The sequence below is a fragment of the Rousettus aegyptiacus genome, unplaced genomic scaffold (assembly GCF_014176215.1).
Source record: "Rousettus aegyptiacus isolate mRouAeg1 unplaced genomic scaffold, mRouAeg1.p scaffold_m13_p_7, whole genome shotgun sequence".
Classification (NCBI taxonomy): Eukaryota; Metazoa; Chordata; class Mammalia; order Chiroptera; family Pteropodidae; genus Rousettus; species Rousettus aegyptiacus.
In genome coordinates this window covers 98,237,368-98,255,814 of record NW_023416310.1, presented here as the reverse complement: position 1 = coordinate 98,255,814, position 18,447 = coordinate 98,237,368, and the positions used below count along the sequence as shown (strand labels likewise).

The 18,447-nt window shown below is 43.2% G+C and overlaps 2 protein-coding genes across 6 annotated transcripts in view; one reads left to right on the top strand and one right to left on the bottom strand.

Moving 5' to 3' along the window:
* CTNNA1 (catenin alpha 1) overlaps positions 1-18,447 on the top strand; it is a 187,005-nt gene that overhangs the window by 17,731 nt on the left and 150,827 nt on the right. Inside the window, exon 1 of one of the 4 annotated variants that reach the window (XM_016160598.2) lies at positions 17,420-17,438. The exons of 1 other annotated variant lie outside the window; for it this stretch is intronic. The gene's annotated coding sequence lies outside the window, so the exon portion shown is untranslated. Of the gene's footprint in view, positions 1-17,419; positions 17,439-17,665; positions 17,772-18,262; positions 18,372-18,447 lie in introns of those variants that run through there. 2 more of the 4 variants (XM_016160595.2, XM_016160597.2) reach the window with 2 other exon arrangements.
* LOC118605608 (translation initiation factor IF-2-like) lies at positions 38-18,313 on the bottom strand. Of its 2 annotated transcripts, XM_036225211.1 has the most exons (4): positions 17,316-18,313; positions 3,917-3,968; positions 2,505-2,563; positions 38-98 (listed from the first exon to the last, which is right to left on the bottom strand). In XM_036225211.1, exon 1 carries the CDS (start codon positions 18,282-18,284, stop codon positions 17,421-17,423), a length of 864 nt encoding a protein of 287 aa, XP_036081104.1. In that variant the 5' UTR covers positions 18,285-18,313; the 3' UTR covers positions 38-98; positions 2,505-2,563; positions 3,917-3,968; positions 17,316-17,420. The 2 variants fall into 2 exon arrangements, with proteins under 2 accessions (XP_036081104.1, XP_036081103.1); XM_036225210.1 differs by lacking the exons at positions 38-98; positions 2,505-2,563; positions 3,917-3,968 and adding an exon at positions 15,833-16,834.

Sequence of the window (18,447 nt, the reverse complement as noted above, 5' to 3'; positions counted from 1 at the left end):
GCTGGGTGACGCTGTGGGGCCTTTCTTCATTTTCTTCTTTGGCTTCTGTATCCACTGGCATTTAGCAGGACGGTGTTGGGATGGGTGGCTCAGAGGACCTGCAGAATGGAGGCATGTGCTCTCCTGGGTGTGTGGTGCTCTAAGCATAAGGATCCATCTCTGGAACTTGCCTGCAGACCACCAGACACACAGTATGGGCTTTCTTTAAGGCTGACATCTCAGGCTGGGGCAGGGCTCAGAGTGGGACTGGGGTGTTTGTGGGAAGGGGGGTGGGTCAAATGTCAGCAAGAGCAACCTAGCCCTCTGGACTTCCTGGGGAGATAAGGCAAATGTGATGAACAAAGCATGCAGGGGTGGCCCTATTGAAAGCTCCCCTTGCCCTTTTCCCTAGAGGAACCTTTGTGCTTCATGCCTTCCTAGAATCCTCCTGGGAAGTTGGACCCGAGAAAAAAGGCTGAGTTTGAGGAAAAAGCTGGATTTTCTGCTTTTGTGGTTGGGAGGCAGAGAATCATCAGTACACAGAGGAAACAAGCCTGGGGAAAGAGAGGTAAAGGGCTCATATCATAGAGTGAGACCATTTTGGATGGGGAAAGAGTCTGTTGTGTTCATGAATTCATGCATGCATTCATTCACACATTCATTTACTTGTAGGCATTTCTTGGATGCCTAGGAGGTGCTGAGCTCTGATGCACAAAGCTCTCTGCTTGCTTGTCAGGTTGCTGCTGCCCCTGGGGATAGCTCCCCCACTGTGGTGAAACCAATGTTTTCTGTTTTCTGAGGAGCAAATTACAATTGTTCAGGCACAGTGGGTAGGTATAAATTTCAGACTACTGCCTGTGGAGGGAATGAATTTATCAGGGCAGGAGGCCTGGCAGGACATGCAGACCCCCTGGCCAGTACTTTCCTGCCCATCTCCCATACCCCCCTGTTCTGTAAGGGAGGGCATGCTGTGTCTTTTGAAGCAGGTCCCTTTTATTTGGGCAATCTGCCTCTTTGCTTCTGTGATTCTCCACTGTAGTACCCTTCAGTCCACAAAATGGAAGGGATTTGTAGGATGAGATGTTTTTTCTTTTTTTATCCTTTCTCTTTCCTTCTAGCATTTCCTGAACATCTACCAAGAGCCCTGCACTCTGCTGCTAGGTGCCTTCTTTAAAGCTGTTGAGGAGAAATGGTGCTTTCTGAACAAGAAGTATTCTGTTCTTTTCTTCTCTCTGGCCTCGGGGAGCTAGGTAGAGATGTTTTTCTTCCCTTTTTTTTTTTTCTCTATCTCAGTTCTGTTCTCTGAGGTCACAAAAGCTGGCCTTTGGCTCTCTCCTTGGGGAGTCCCTTATAACCCTCCCTTCTTTTCTCCACTTTCTCTAACCAGAAGAAGCTGAGGCACTATGAGTCTTGCTATTTGTGTCTGTGTTTATCCCATTAACACTTTGGTCACTTTAGGGCCTCTGAGAGTCAGGGCACTTTCCATCCCCCAGAGGTTGAAACCAAAGCTACTCCAGCCTTCTGGATGCCAAAGGTTCCCTCCCATGTGGCTCCTATCTCAATAACCTACCCCCCCATTTGTGTGTGAGTGTGTGTGTGTGTGTTGGGGGGTTGGTTTGTTTCTGCCTCAGGCACATTTTCTCTGTAATTTTTGGAACCCAAATATAAGGGAAATCTCATTTGCTCCGTTCTGACTCATTTACAATTAAATACACTTGTTCCCATCTGTGTCTGTATACATCTGCATACATTTTCTATAGCATCGCCCTTAATTTTGGAAAATGATGCGGCTGGTGTTATTTTTACCCTGACTGTCAAATTGGCTGAGAAGACCAGTGGGTGTTCACCCACCCAGGGACAACCCCCACCCAGGCCTGTTCCTGAGGGAAGATGGTGACATTTCTTCCATGGATGGGACATGCAGACCACTGCCCGATACTGGTCTTGTGATTGCCTATCTCATAGGGTCCAGTTGCTAGGACTGGGCATATTCTGGTCCATCTTAGTGCCAAGGCCTCACTGACTACAGAGATGGGCCTTGACTCCCTGGGCCACTTGCTGGCAGCTGCTTTGAGAAGCATTGAATTTGGAGGTGGGAGTGTGTGTGGGGGGCTTGTGACTCTCAAGGAAGGTAACATTGAGGAAACACTGCCAAGTCATCTCGGCCCATTCCCTCCTAGCCAGGGGGAAGTGAGGAGCTTTCTTTACCATTCAGAGGGATGTGGTGGCATGTGTGGGTGCCTGCCTCACCTACGTACCTAAAAATACCATACCATGGGTAGCTACTGCTTTTTTGTTTTAAAAACCCAAGTTACATTATAGAGATATTCACATTTAATTAGATGGTAGCACCTGTCAGCACACTTTGAGCCCTTTTGATATTATCTCATTAAACAATTTTATTTGTACTTAAATGCTAAAATAGAACTTGGTCAACAAGAATTATGGAATGTAGAAAATAAGATGTCGATTGTTGCCAATCAGAAAAAAGCTACTATCAAAAAATCATTTGAAACAATACTTACTTTCTGCTGATCTATAACCTTCCTCGGAAGTTCTGTGATGGGCAGTGCTACTGCTGCTCCTGGTGATAAATAAGTTAGATCTTTTTAGGGCAAGGCTGGGCTTTCATGTTTTTTCTGTGCCACTTCTGTGATCTTGGACTCCATACTTCATGTTGAAACAACTGCACTCCTAAGAGACTTAGGATGATGCCAGAATCATCCGGAGTGTCTTTCTATAGAGCTGTGTAATGGCCTCTTTAGGCTGAGAAACAATGATGCCTTGGGCACCAGTTAAAACTCAGGTTCTTTTTGTACTTGGCATTGTCTTGAGCCGATGGACTCCACAGAGGTGGAGAAGCTGCTCCATGCGTTCAAAGAGCTTAATGCCTGGCCAATATTTCCAATCTAAGGATCAGTTAGTTTTTCTCCTTCTGTTGGTTTCTGGGTATCTGCTTTCTCCATTGAGAGTCTCTGCCCAAGATTCCTTGATTGGTCAAGGTCTAATTTCATGCTTAGCTTGAGTGATCAAGTCTGAGAAGTTACCACAGGCACACACACTCACACACTCACATGCAGAGTTATTCATCATTTTTGGCACTTGTGAACAGAGTCAGCTTCTCTTTACCCAACCAAAGCTATTATATGTGCCCCCCTTGGCCTAACTTCGAGCCCTACAATGCCTCTTAAAATTTCCTCTTTTGCCTGGTTAACTCCTTGCCATTCTTCGGGTATTGACTTAGATACTACTTTCTCCAAGAAACCAGGTAGGGCTGGGTGGCCCTGCTCTGTGTCCACACAGCAGTGTAGTGTAATTGCCTGGAGATGTGTCTAGATATGCTTTCTGCAAGCAAGAGCTATGTCTGTCTTATATCCTTTGTGCCTAGAACAGAGCCTGATGCTTGATAGCTGGTCAATAAATATATATTAAATGAATGGATGAATGCATTCATAAACTAAGTCAGTTTATGAATATAACCTAAGCTCTGTAATCTCCACCCAGTTCATCCTATGGGAAAAATCAGTTTCCTTAAAAAGAAACTGATATTGCATATGTAGAGATAAACATCTAGAGTGATTTACCCCAAAACGAAACGTTAATGACAGTAATGATTGAAAACAATCTGGGGTAGCAGCATAACAGGTGAATTTAGTTTTCTTCTTTTTACTTGTGTTATTTTCTAACTTTTCTACAATGAGACATTTATAAAACAAAAGAAGTTCAAAAAAGTGTATACAGTGCACAATTACATAACTGTCCTAAATGTTTTTACAAATTTGCTTTAAATGCCTCTTTCCCTTTCCAAGAAATAAAAATAATGATAAATAATGTTTATTAAGAGACTGTTGCATCAGTATTGTCCCCTGAGAAAAAGACACCAAGATGTGATTAGGCATGCAAGAGATTAATGGATGAGCATCTGTGAAGGACAAACCTCTCAGGGGAAGATGGCGAGAGTCTTCTGACTGTGACGCAGGTTTGACAATCTGGAAAAGAAGAGGGTCAATAAGGGAAGAGCTTTGGACTGAAGTACAGTTCTGAAAAAGTCTCAGTCAGGTTGATTGAAAGTCCCTGAGCAAAGGTTGCCTCTCAGACGAAAGGATAAACAAAATCTGGTAACTATGTCCTATGAAATATTATTCAGCCTTAAAAAGAAGGGAATTCTAACACATGCTACAAGATGGCTAAAACTTGAAGGCATTGTGCTAAGTGAAATAAGCCAGACACAAAAGGACAAACACTGTATGATTTCACTTTTATAAGGTACCTAGAGTAATCACATTCATAGAAATAGAATGTAGTATGGTGGTTGCTAGGAGCTGGTGGGGGTGGGGATGGGAAATGGGAAGTTAATGTTTAATGGGTATGGAGTTTCAGTTTAGGAAGATGAAAAAGTTCTGAAGATGAATGGTGGTGACAGTTTCACAATGCTGTGAATGTACTTAATGCCACTGAACTGTACACTTAAAAATAGTTAAAGTGGTAAACTTTATGTTATGTATATTTTAGCGTGCATACAAAACAGTTGCCTATCAGAGGAGTCCCGTGTCGGGCAGGAATGGTGCAACTCTGGTACTCCCGCTATGCTCAGTCACAGGCTGAGAGAAGCCCAGATAAAGCATGGCCTTGATGTGGATGCTGTGATGGATCCCAAAGTCAGTGAACTCTGCTTGCTACAATAGCTCTCTCAAAGGGAAATCCCAACAGCATATCTCCATGGCTGCCATAGCTGTGTAATGCCTCTGGAGTCAGACCATCTGTGTTTCAACATCCAGCTCTGGCTCTTTTTGGCTCTGTGACTAAGGACAAATTATTTAACTTCCCTGTACCTTAGTTTCTTTATCTAGGAAACAGGGGTGTTGACATTAGCACTTATCTTACAGAGTGTTACATAAATGAGCTAATATATATAAAGTGCTTAGAACATTGCCTGTCATAAAGTATGCTGTTTGTAAAAATTTGCTAGTATCATCATGAAGCATTTTCTGTGATATAACCACCATGATAATGCTTTACGGAGACTGTTTCAAAAGAGCTTCCGAGTATTTCTAAAATTCAGCCAATAATCTCTCCATTTTGAGATGGGGAAACTGAAGCTTGGTGAGACCACGCAGTCAATGAGAAGTAGAGGGCTGAGGAGGTCACAGGTGGCCCAGCTGGAGAGTCCAGATCAACTACTGGACAATGCTGCATCCTGATCAGCCCTTTACCTGTGGTGTTGGCTCTAGCTCCAGTCTAAGATAAGGGTTTCCTCCTGATCCTTGTCTTCAGGTATAACATCTTTATCATGTTCATTATCAAAATTGCTGTTGTCTTCAGCATCATTGGCATCAGCATCATCCAAAAGGACTTTTTAAAGCATCTAATTACACATTCTGCAGTTCTGTATTTTAGACAATAATAACTAGACTTCCAGAAGCTTAGCAACTAAAACTTGGATGAGCATGTTATAGTCTCCCAAATAATAGAATAATGGCATAGCTAGAGAGCACCTCACTCCCAGTGGTGTCTCCTTGGGCAGGCTGCTGGACCTCTCTGAGCCTCACTGATAGATGAAACCTACTTTCTTTTCCCCCAGACCCTAGTGAGATAAGGTTTGAGGACATGTCTGGTTGAGTGTGCAAAGCACTGTGCAAACTTTAGCTGGCACTTCTCCCAGACCTCTTTGATTAATTTTGCCAGAGTCAATAGTGAGAATGCTTCTGTACCTCTCACCCATGGATTGGTGAGATGTACAGCTCTTTCCAATTTGAGATACATAGAAGGTGAAAAACAGGGTCTTTTGGCCATACCTACCCCTTTTGTTTTTAGTTATTGGAATTTAATAGGGTGATGTTTTTCTGGTTCAGCCCATAGGAAGGGGCTGCTTGTCTGCTGTAGGTCTAGAGTTATGACAACCCCTCTCACCACTGCCGTAAAAATAATCATGGTTTTCTAATCCATGATTCTCTGAACCACATTTTTCTATATAGTCAATCAACAAACATTAGTGAAGCACCTACTGCGTGTTGATTACTGTGTTGTGTGCTTGAGATAAGGAGGTAAATGGATGCCTTTCTTTAGTAGTTCACAGATGTGGGCTGGTAGGGTATGACAGGTAAACATGTCAATGCAATCAGTGAGGTGAGCCTTGACAGAGGTGTGTACCAGGCTTGAAAATCTGAGAGGATTTCAGAATCTGAAAAAAAAGAAGAAGAAGTATGGGGGCAGGGAAGTAAGTAGCTAGGAGAAGAGGAAAGTCATTTCAGGTTGAAGTAATTATGGGGTTCAATTAGCAAGGCAGGTCTCAAGACCTCTCCAAAACTTAGGAAATGAATGCAGGAATGGAGTGGGAATGAGGTTGGAAAGATAGGCCAGATTCTGCACCTACTATGTGCTAGACATTGTTTTAGGTATTGGGGACAAAACAGTAAACAAGACAGACAAGGTCCAAGATGTCGGGGCACATCCTAGAAGGAGAAGACCAAAATAAGCAAGTAGACAAACAAATACATAATTTATAGCTGGTGAAATGTAATGCAAAAGAATACAACAGGTGATGGTGTAGAGAGTGACTATCCAGCTACCTTAGGGTAGGTAGTCAGGGGAGTCAAATTGAAGAGGTGACATTTGAGTTGAGATCTGAATGCACTGTCACAGGGAATCATGGAAGAAGAGACCCCCAGGAAGGGCAAAACTGGTAGAAAGGAGCAGATCCCAAAGTGTCCTGGAGGACAGGCTAAATTTTTTAGGTTTTATCCTGTAACAATGAAAAGCCATTGGAGGTCCCGGTCTTATAGGCCTCAGCCTCCATGGAGACTCAGGACACCTTCTTCCCAACCCTTAAATCCAAGACCCCTTGGAGGGCACGGCAGTCAGAAGCCATTGCCCACCGCCATGCAAAAAGGGCTTTTGTTCCAAGAGCCAGACATTTGAGTGAAAGTTCAAGGTAAGAGCAAAACGTTGAGGGCAAATGATAGTAGTCAGGCCATCATATCCTCTCCTTAACCAAATTAATGAAAGGAATAAATGACTGAGATCTAAGGGGACCTTGCCCTGTGCACCACTTTTTGGCCCACGAAGCAGAGGAAACTGGGATCCCTGGTGTGCCCAGGCCTGGAAGCACTGATGGGTTGTTGCTCGGCACAACAGGCAGATGTCTTCCACATTTACAGCTCCTGCCAGTCTTGGGCTGGGCTGCAGGCTGTGGGCAGAGGCAATAACAGGGTGGCCAATGTCGTTGGCTAAATGGTTGCTCGACCTAGACAATCCCAAGAGGGATTTCATCAAGGGTATAATGCCCATTTTCCATAGCATTTCCTCTGTTAGATAAAGTGTGGCATGTTGTGGGGGCTCAGCCCAGTCTCCTCTCTGTGTCCAGAGAAGTTTCTAATATTCCATCTGTCCTGGTTTCTGTCCTGCTTGAAATTCTTTAGCAGTTCCCTGCTGTCCTCAGAATGAAGTTCAAAAGAATTTATTAGCATGAAATGATTCTAATCCTGGTCATTTCTCCATTCTCTTGAACCTCGTTTTACCCTTCTACATTGTAGGCTTTTCCCCAGAATCCACTATGTTCTGTTGCCTCCATGCCTTTGCACGGGCTGTTCCTTTATCTGGAATGCCTTCTTTCCCCTTCCGACTCCCCTGCACTTGGCTAACTCCTATTTCTCCTTCAGGCCTCAGCTTAGATGTCAGAAAGCCTTTCCTGACCCACAGAGCTGGAGCTGAAACTCAGTGGGTCCACAGCACATTTCTCCTTTTTCACCCTCCAGCTTTATTGAGGTATAACTGACAATCTCCCTATCCAGTTTTACTAACTTAACTATATACCTGCAGCTCATCCTCAGGCTTCCTGAGTCCTCCCAGACTATACCAGGCTTCCTTCTTACATCTTCTCACATTGTTTTTCTTTCATAGCTCATATTACAATGGGTAATGATAGGTCTGTGAGAGCGTTTAATTAGTGTCTGTCTGCTCCACTAATCTGTAAACGCCATTGGGGTATTTGCCTTGTTTGTTTAGCTCACCATTGTATCCTGAGAGCTTGGCACATAAATATTTACTAAATGAATGAATGAATGAATTCCTCCCACAATACCTGGAGCTTGCTCTCAGCATAGCACTTAGCTTATTATAAGAGCTTATGGACTTCTCTGTTTCTCTCCAGCTGTCTTGTAAGCTCCATGAGGGGAGGAATGTTTTGCCCACTGTGATGTCCCAGTGCTTGACACATTGCCTGGCAATTTGGCACTCAAAAAATATTTTTGAATAAATGAGTGAATGATGATAGGCACTCACTCTCGCTCCTTTACACTTCATTCTTTATACTGCAAAGTGACCTTTTAAAAATGCAAATTAGATCAAGTTCACTCTACTTTTTAATCCTCCAAGGGTTTCCCATTGTTCTTAAAGGAGAACCCAAACCCTCGTACCATCTCTTACCTCCTTCTCTGACCTCATCTAGTACTACTCTTTTTCTTATTTACTACCTCTCAGCACACTGGGCTTTCTTCTGTTCCTTGAATATGCCAGGCTTATTCCAACCCTAGGGCGTTTGCCTTTGCTCTTTCCCCCTCTGGGATATTCTTTCCCATCAAAGGGCTCATTCTGGTCATTCAAGTCTTAGCTCAAACATCACCTTTTCAGTAAGGCCTTTCCCTTATCCTTTTCCTAAATGAGCATGTCTCCTTCCCATCACTCCTAGCACTTACCCCTATCTGAAATCATACAGTTCATGTAAGTGTTATCTATTGCCTTTCTCCCTTTCTAGAATGTAAATTACATGAGGGCTGCCCACAACTCTATCTCCAGGGTCTAGTACAATGAGTATCACATAGTAGATTGATTGAGCAAATGAATGGATGAAGGAAAGAATATGATAATAGCCTTCTGTGAGGGAGGGGTTGGTCCTGCCAGACTCAGAGGCAGACAGAAGAGTGATTTATTATGATTAAAGAAGCTAGATTGGTAAGGACTGATAGAGGGAGCCAGGACAAAATGTAGGTTTGCCAGATTCCACTGTGAGCTCATGGAGTCCAGGAATCCCACGGTCAACGCAGACTTGACTCAGTCAACCCAGAATCAAATTTACCCTGGGTAAAAGAAAAACAAAGGCTGCCCTAGCTTCCACTCGTATGGGGGACATACAGGGACACGTAAAGGTTCCCGAAAGGTGTATCTCTCTGCTGTGTTCTGACAGATTTTCTTTTTCTCAAAGTTTCTTGGAATGTAGAAAAAACTGTTATGTAACAGAAGCAATGAATGGGGACAAATGACTCATTCACCACTACATTGGAGCTCTAAAGTGTATTAATTTAATTTGGTTTATATTACAATGCAACAATTCTTATTTTGATAGCACTTTTCATACTCCTACAAATATCTAAAAATGCCAGACAAAAAAATTTTTTAGAATGGTGAATACAAAGAATCAGGTTTCCATAATAAAGCCTGCTGATACTTTAAAGAGAATAAAGTACAATCTTCCTCCTTGAGCCCTCTCCTCTTTTTAAAAGACTTCTTTTTAGATATCATTTTGCTTGGTTGTCACAGTCTAACTTTTTTCCTTTCAGATTCTCTTTCTCCATTGTTATCAACAGAAATATGAGCATGAAAGGGGCAGGAAATGTTTGTTTTTGTGTACTTATCTTTGATCATATCAGAGAGAAAAGAATCGTGAACATCTGCTGACTGATTTTAAGAACTAAATGTTGATTTTGTTTTCTGCAGGGAAGATGAATAATATGAATAAAGAGAACCTTATACTTCATAAGTGTCAAGGGCCTAAGTTTGGTCTTTTATTTAAAACTTAACTCACAGTTAAAGCCAGCAGCATCCTCTATTAGAAGAGGGCTGGAAGGGAGGCAAGTGAGCCTGTCCTGATCACCTCCAAAAGCACCCTCAAACCCCCCAACCCCCCACTTGTCAAACTGCTTGAAGTCATGCTAAAAGACAAAATACACACAGTATAATAACCAGGCATTTAAATTACAGTATAGTCTTGACATGAAAACTATTTTGAATGTGGGTTTTCAACAAAGAATTTTTAAAAAGTCATTGACATTTAAGAGGCTAAGTGGGGGTGGTTAAGAGCCTGGTTCTGGATTCTAGCACATCTAGGTTCCGGCACTGCCATATACTTCCAGTGTGACCCAAGCCTCTTTTCTCATTTATAGAATAATGAATACAGTAGTAACTACATTAGGATTGTTGAGAGACAAGTATAAAATGTGCAGCTCTTAGCACAGAACATGGACTGTACCAAAGACTTAGTAAATATGAGCTGCTATTACTCCTAGTCATTGAGTGTTAAAATAATTATTACTGTATTAATGAATGAATTAATGAACAAGTTTTAAGTATACTCTGTTTTCTGTTCAAGTTTAGACTAGGTATCAGTGATTCTCAATTCTGGCTGCACATTAGAATCATCCAGGGAGATTTTTAAAATGCTTAGTCCCTACCTAAGAATAGTTGAATCTGAGATTCTGGGGGTGGTTCCTGGTATCATATTTTTAAAAAGTTCTCAAGGTGATTCTAATGTGCAGCCAGAGTTACTGAGCCACACAGAAATGAGGAAAATACCCTGATGTTAACTAATAATAAATAAAACTGCCAGAGTGGGCAAGGCTTTCCTGCTTTCCCCCAACCCATCTGAAAAGGAACTAAAAGGCAATCAGGGCTACTAGGCACCCAATTGCCTTTGACCCTGATGTGGTCCCACACTTTAGTTTTGCCTTTAGTTTTATTGACTCTTGTCCAAATCTGACCCCCTTTGTTGGCTTTTCCCAGGCTAAGCCAAGAGTCCCTTTGATTTCTTCTATGGAATTTACTGAGGGAAAGGACACTCATCACTTCATGGCCATGACAAGACATAAAGATTTTCTAACCTTTCATTTCAAAGCTACCAAATCAGTTCTTATCCTCACCATTCTTGGAGCTTCACTCATTTTGGTTCTACCTTCCTTAAGGATGGTGGAGTGCCTCAGATGAGGTCACAGCCAGGTAAGTGCTTTATGCACTGTAAAGCTATTATTTAACAGCACAACATAGATAAATGATAACAAAGCCCTCATAATATAGAGAATCTCTAAAATGATCTGTCATAGTTCATCTTTACTGACATTTTGACATTATTTTGTGTTACTTTTTAGAATAGTCCATAAAGTCTTACTGATTGGCTTTGTTTTTTTCTTTAATACTCTTGGTGCAGCTTAACACTCATGATTATGTGCACTGTGTTCAGTAAGTTGAAACCTGAAGTTTCAACCCAAATGCCATCAATCGATATTAGTGACCAAATCCTTGGTTTCAATGACACTTGATTTTCCTCTTATATCTATGGCCATTTATTCTTTCGTCAAATATATTTAAAATGCACTTTATGTTCCAAGCACTGCGCTAAATTATAAGAGCAAAAAAATGAAAAAGTAAGACAAGATTCTTGTCCTCACGGAGCTTATAGCTTAATGGAGGAGACAGAAAATGAACTAGTAGACAATTCCAGAGAAGGATGAATAATATAAAGAATATAATTGTAGTAATTCGGTAGGGAATGACTGGGGTGTTGGGGAGTGTGGTCAGGAACTAATCAGGTGATGTCAAAATTGGCCCTCAAGAATAGGAAGTGGTGGGGAGGGATAAATAGGCAGAGCACAGAGGACTTTCAGGGCAGTGAAAATATTTTGTATGATACTGTAGTGATGGATCATGTTATTACACATATGTCCAAACTTGTAGAATGTACATGAGTGAACCTTAATGTAAACTATGGATTTGGGGTGATTATGATGTATCAGTGTAGGTTCATCAGTTTTAACAAATGTCCCAACTCTGCTGGGAGATATTGATAATGGGGGAGGCTATGCATGTATGGGGACAAAGAATTTATGGGAAATCCCTATTTTCTTCTCAGTTTTGCTGTGAACTTAAAATTGCCCTAAAAAAAAAGTCTTTAAAAAAGTGGCTTAAATGTTGGAAAAAAATATGTAAGTGATCTCAAAAATTTAATATATAAGTAGGCACTAAATAAAATATTTAATTAACACAAAGAATAAGAAGAAGCCAAGCTGAAGAGTTAGGGCAAAGAGATTTCCAGGTAGCAGGTACAGCAAATGCCAAGCCCTTGCTGTGGGAAAGGAATTGGTGCATTTTAGGAAAGGAAAGGAGGGCTCTGGGTTGCAGAGGGGAACTCAGTCTCCTGTTCTGGCTTCTCTTCCTCTCAAATGTTGGTCCTGGGTTTCCACCTCTTCTTGCCATATACTCTCCAAGCGCAGATGACTCCCACAATTCTAGTTCCACTTGGGGCCTTTCCTGAGTTCAGATTTGGATATACTTGGTCTATAGGATCTCTCCTCCTAGATGTTTGGTAGGCCCTAAAACTAAGTAGCTCTTTGTCTGCATTGTTTTCCACCCCCACTCCAACGTGCTTTTACCTCCAGGGCTTATATGGGTAATTGGCATCACTATTTCCTCAGGCAGAACAAGTCTGAAACCTTTATATCCAATGACTGGCAAGACTGAGGATCCTCTGTCCTTCTGTATAGCTTCTAAATCTACTCACTTCTTTCTATCCCACTACATTTGTATATTACATACCATCTTATTTACAGAAAACTTACAAGTACGCACATACCCCTTCCTGCATGTAACTTTACTGGCTTGTAACCATTCATTCAACTGAGTACCTGCTATCTACCAGGCACAGTTTTAGGTGCTAGAGCCACAGCAGTGAACAGGAGAGAATGATATCTGCTTTAATGACACTTGCATTCAAATATATATTCTATGTTAGGTGGTGACAAGTGCTAGAAAGTACATTAGGGTAAAGAAATAAAATGGAGAGGGGAGAGGAAGTGGGTGCTAGTGTTGATTTATGAAGGTGGATAGGGAAAGCCTTTAGGATAAGGTGAGTAGAGATCTGAATGAATCCATGGAGTGAGCTAAGGGGCTGTCTGGGGGAAGATCATACCAAGCAGAGGGAACTGGAAATGTAAAAGTCCTGAGACAGTAAAGTGCTTGATGTGTTAAGGGAATGCTCAGGACCCTGGTGTGGGCTGGAGTGAAAAGATAGAAGGGAAAACCCAAAGATGAGTCTGAGGTTGATGGGCAAGATCATGTAAATTTTATTCAGAATGAAATGGGAAGAACTGGAGGGTTTTGAACAGATGATACATTTTAAATGGCTCAGCTGCTATGAGAAAAAAGCATTAAAATATGTATTCATTGTTTAAACATAAAAGGGATATTATGTGTATTGCTTTACAATCTGCTTTTTTCCAAAGCGAATTTTTAAAAACCAAAATATGGTCATGTTATCTCTTTGTTTAAAATCCTTTGTGGCTTCCCATTTCCCCTCACAATAAAGTCTAAAGCCTTACAAAGCCCTGTCTAGACTGGCCTCTGCCTACCTTACCAGCTCCCAAATCACAGTAGTTCTTTTCCTGGAATGGGATTCAGGGCCTTCAAATGTGCTTGCCCTTTGGTTTAGAGTCAAACTCTTTCCTTTCTCTCCACTTTGTCAATGTCTTTTCTAGATTCTGCTTATTATTCTTTCATCTATTTAACCACTATTTATTGAGAGACCTACAATGTGCCAGGTACTATTCTAGGTACTGGGACATAGCACTGAACAACATAAACAAAAATTCTGGCTCTTGTGGGGCTTAAATTCTAGTGGGAGGAAAACAGGGGAAAACAATAAGTTAAAATATGAATATATACATATTCATATATAGCTATAAATACATATGTAACTTTATATGTCAGATGGTGATAAACCCTAAGGAGAAAAATAAAGCAAGTAAGGAGGAATGGGATATGGGGGAAAGGGTTACAACTTGCAATTTCAGATAGGGTGGCCAAGAGGAAGCCTCACTGAGAAAGTGACAGCTGAGCAAAGACCTGGAGGAGGTGAGAGAGTGAGTCAGGGAGATATTTGGAAGAGAGCATTTCAAGCAGATAGCAAAGGCCCTAAGGTATGAGTCTGCCTGAAGTGTTCCAGGAACAGTGTTCTAGGAATAGTAAAGAGGCCAGTGTGTCTGAGAAGTGTGTGGGAGGCAGGCGAGCTCCAGAGGCCCTTATAAGGACCTTGCCTTTTATTGTGAGTGAGATAGGAGCCATTGGAGGGTTGTGAGCATAGGAGTGACATCTTGACTTACATTTTAATAGGTTCACTCTGGCTACTGAATTGAGATTAGACTGAGGGAAGCAAGGGTAGAAGTAGAGAGACCTGTTAGGAGGCTCCTGTAAAATTCTAGTTAAGTGATGATGATGGCTTGACTCAGGATGGTAACAGCAGAGATAGTTGGTGGATTCTGACTATATTTTGAAGGCACGGAATTTGCTGAGGAATTAGAGATGAAATGTGTGAGAGAAAGAAAATAGTCAAGGATGACTCCAAAGTATTTAGCCTGAACAACTGCAGTTGCCATTTAATAAAATGAAGTAAACTGTGGGATCAGCAGGTTTAAACAGAGACATAAGGAAATCAGTTTTGGGCATATAGACAGATAAAGTGTGAGATACCAAGATATTTACTGGATATACAAGTGGAGGTATCAAGTAAGGAGCTGAATATGGGAGTTCAGAATTCAGGAAAATAGTTTAAGTTGAGATATAGTTTAGGTTGGTTTTAAGTATGGAGTTGTCAACATACTAAAAACTTAAAAGACTGGATGAGATCACCAATGGGTTAATGGCAGACGGAAAAAGAGGTCCAAGAATGGAGCCTTGGACTCTATAACAGCAGTTTTTAAGCTTTTGATCTCAAGATCCTTTTACACTGTTAAAACAGTTTGAAGATGTCCAAGAGCTTTCCTTTATGTGAGTTTATCTATCAGTGTTTACTGTATTGTCACGTTATCATAAAAAACATTTTTAAAAGAAGAATGTTTTCTAAAATAAAGGGAAATTCAGGGAGAATTATCATTGTTTTGCATTTTTGAAAACCTCTTTACTGTCTGGCCTAATAAAAGGAAGGTAGCTAGATTCTCATATAGGTTTCTGTATTCTGTGTGATGCTGTGTCGTTTGTCATATAGTCTGTGGAATAGTCTACATCATGAGAGATTGGGAGTGAAAAAGGCAACTGCTATTTTAGTGCTATTATGAAAATAGTTTTTGCCTTACTATTCCCTGAAAGGGTTTCGGGGGTCTTCAGACTGCACTTTGAGAACTGCTGCTCTAACATTTAGAGGCTGGGAGGATTTGGAAGGAGTCATCAAAGGAGACTAAGAAGTTGTAGTTAAGGAAGATGGAGGAAAAGCAGAAGAGCTTGGTGTCCTGGAGGTCCAATAAAGAAAGTATTTTAAGAAGAGTGGTTAAATGAAGTCAATCGTGGATGGAGACTGACCACTAGATTTGACATTATGGAGGTCATCAGAAACCTTGATAAAAGCAGTTTTAGTGGAGAGGTGAGTGCCAAAGTCTGACTGGAGTGGGTGACAGGATAAAGGTCACTTCCTCAGGTCACTGAATGCCAGACTAGGTTAATTTCCCCCAAATCTACTTGTACCTCTCTCATCTCCACCTTGACCTTCTTTTTTTTTTTTTTTTTTTAAATCTGTTTTAATACCTGTCTCTTCCATTACATTTTAAGTTATGTGGGAACTGGGATAATAGCAGTCTTACTCATTGCTGCTTCCCCAGCAAATAGCAAGTGCCCTGGAACATAATGAATGTTCATATCTTCCCTAGTAAGCTGTTCTTAGAAGTAGAGAACTGACTCCCCTTAGTTTACAGGACATGCTGCAAGTCTCATCATATTCTTTCTACCACCTGACCCTACTTTTCCCAAAACAAACTTTGCACTTTCATTTTTAGGGTCTATCTTAGTCCATTTCAGCTGCTATAACAAAATACCACAGACTGGGTAGTTCATAAACAACAGAATTTATTTCTCACAGTTCTAGAGGCTGGAAAGTCCAAGATTAAGGCATCATGTTCTGGTGAGAGCTTTCTTCCTGGTTCATAGTCAGAGCCTTCTTGCTGTGTTCTTACACGGTGTGAAGGGCAAAGGATCTTCCTGGGGCCTTTTTAATAAGGCACAGATCCCCATTCATGAGGGCTCTACCTTCATGACCTAATCACCTCCCAAAAGGCCTATGTCCTAATACCATCACCTTGGGCAGTAGATATTTAACATATTATGAATTCTGGGGGACACAAACATTCACTCTATAGCAGGGTCCCCTACTTAGAAAGGACCCTCACATGGTTTAATGCTCCGCTGTTGCTGTCTTGAAATTGTGAATAATTTTTGAACAAGGGGCCTCACAAATTAAGTAGCTGGTCCTGAGTGAAGTGATGGATATACAAAGTTATGGAGCATAATCCTTTAACTTTGTCACTTGTTAGTTCAAACAAATACTTACTGATTGATCACTATATTATTAGGTAGCCAAGTGTAGTGGGGGAAGCCATGGCCACTCTAGGCAGGGGAGACTTCAGGAACAAAGACTCTGAAGCCAGAAACAGAATGGGATATAGTTGGACAACAAAGGCTTTGTTAAGGTTTGTCTTTCTCTTGAAGGTTGTTCTCTCCCTTCCTGGTCCTATTTCCCTTTATTAGCATCTCTTAACTAACACGAACCCATAGTGCTTTGAATTACAGTGAGCACGCTGACCCTCAGATGTTAACTGGGCACTGCCTAGGGGATGAGCACTGAGCTGGGTGCTGTAGGGGATATAGATCCTGTCTTCCAGGAGTTTGCATTTCCTGAGGGAGGGAGAGATATGAGTAGTAAAGGCTAAGCATGTTGAGGGCTGGTCTCCCTAGCATCATCCTCAGTGCTCAGTACCAAACCAGCAGTGGATGTTGTCTTGCAGTATTTTGGATTTATAGGCCAATACTGAAATTGATCTTGTTCATTGTCCTATGGTAGAAAAAAAAACAAAAAAACAAAACATTAGGGTTTTCTATACCAGGCTGCTTGTGAATACTATATATACATGTGTGTATGTGTGTGTGTGTGTGTGTGTGTATTTTTTAATTTTTTGTATTTTTTTTTTTTTTTTGAGCATTCGCCAGAAAGATAAGGAAGAGTGGGAATACAATTCCCTAAATGGCCAGGGGGATAAGGGTAGAAGCCAGGTCCTCTCGCTTGCCTCATCAAACGAGGGGATGATTTCTAGGTCTTCCACTTTGCATTATGAGGTCCCTACAGTCGGATTCCAGGGCCACTCTACCTCATGCTGTGAGACCTCAGTTTTTCCTGTAAAATAGGGGCTGGGCCTAGAGCACTTTTCTAGAACCTGTGACACGGGAACACCTGTGGCAATCCTCAAAAGAGCGTACCCAGCTCCCCGGAGCACCAGCCGGGGGTGGGGCCTGCGAAGGCCTCTCCCGATACTCACCTGTGCGCTGAAAGGTGACTCACTGGCAGTCCTCGGCTCGCGGGCTGTTCCAGGAATCACCGCTCCTCCTTCCTCTCGGAGGGTCACTTCCAGCCTAGGCGCCCACTAGGGGCAAGGGATGAGGTAACTCCGGGGTGAAGTGTGGGGAACAAGAGGTCCTCTTTGGGGTCTCGGCTCGGCGTCGCCAAGCTCTTTTGACTGGGGGCTTGCCCCGAAGCCAGGGAAAGCGGGGCAGTGGCGGGAGGCTCCCGGAAGAGCGGCCGGAGGGAGGTGTTGGGAAGAGCGGACGGCACCCGGGCGGCGGGGCGGGGGGCGGGGACCGCGGGCGGGGGCGGGCCGAGGGCGGGGGCGCAAAGCGGCCCGTTTCCTCCTTGGAGTCGGACGGGAGGGAGACAAAGCAGCCGCCGTCGGCTTCAGGCCTCGGGAGTCTTCCTGTGCTCTCCCAGCTCGCCGCAGGTAACTCTCTTCGTGCGGGCGTGGGCTCCCCAGACGGGCCGAGGGGCTCCTCCGGCGGGCGGAACTTCGTCTACTCCGCGAACCCGTCGGGAATCCGGTTGCCGGTGGGCGCGACGGCCCGTCCGCCTTCCCTGCGGGGCCCGGGGCCTGGGCCCTGGCGGGGCGGGCGGGGCAGGAGCCTTCTGGCGCTCGGGGAGTTGAGGGGCCACGGCGGCTGCAGCCCAGCGAGCCGCAGGCCCCGCGCGGCCGCCGCGCGTCCTCTCGGGAAAGTTTCTCCCGGTTTCTAAAGTTTGTTCCAGTGGACCCGGGGCGCGCGCCAGGCCCGCGCTGGGCCCGCTTGGCCGCCTTTCCTGTGGCGAGGAGTCTGCGCGTTGTTCCCCGTGCGTGAGTGTTCGAGAACTGACTTTCCAGGGAACTGATTGCGGTTTGTGGTATGTGTGGTCGCCTCCCCCTCCCTCCGCCGAAACTTCCCGGTCTGCTGTCCAGGACGTCGCGGAGCCCGCACCCCCGCATCCCGGGCGCGAGCAAATGTGAAAGTTCGAGCGCTCCCTTTCGCTGACACGGCTTTGGGAAGGTGCGCCACACCCGTGTGGACTTTTGGTGTGTACCAAGTTAACCTTTGTTAAGTTACTCAGGCTTCTTATGCTGGTTAACTGGACGCACTTAACTCAGATTA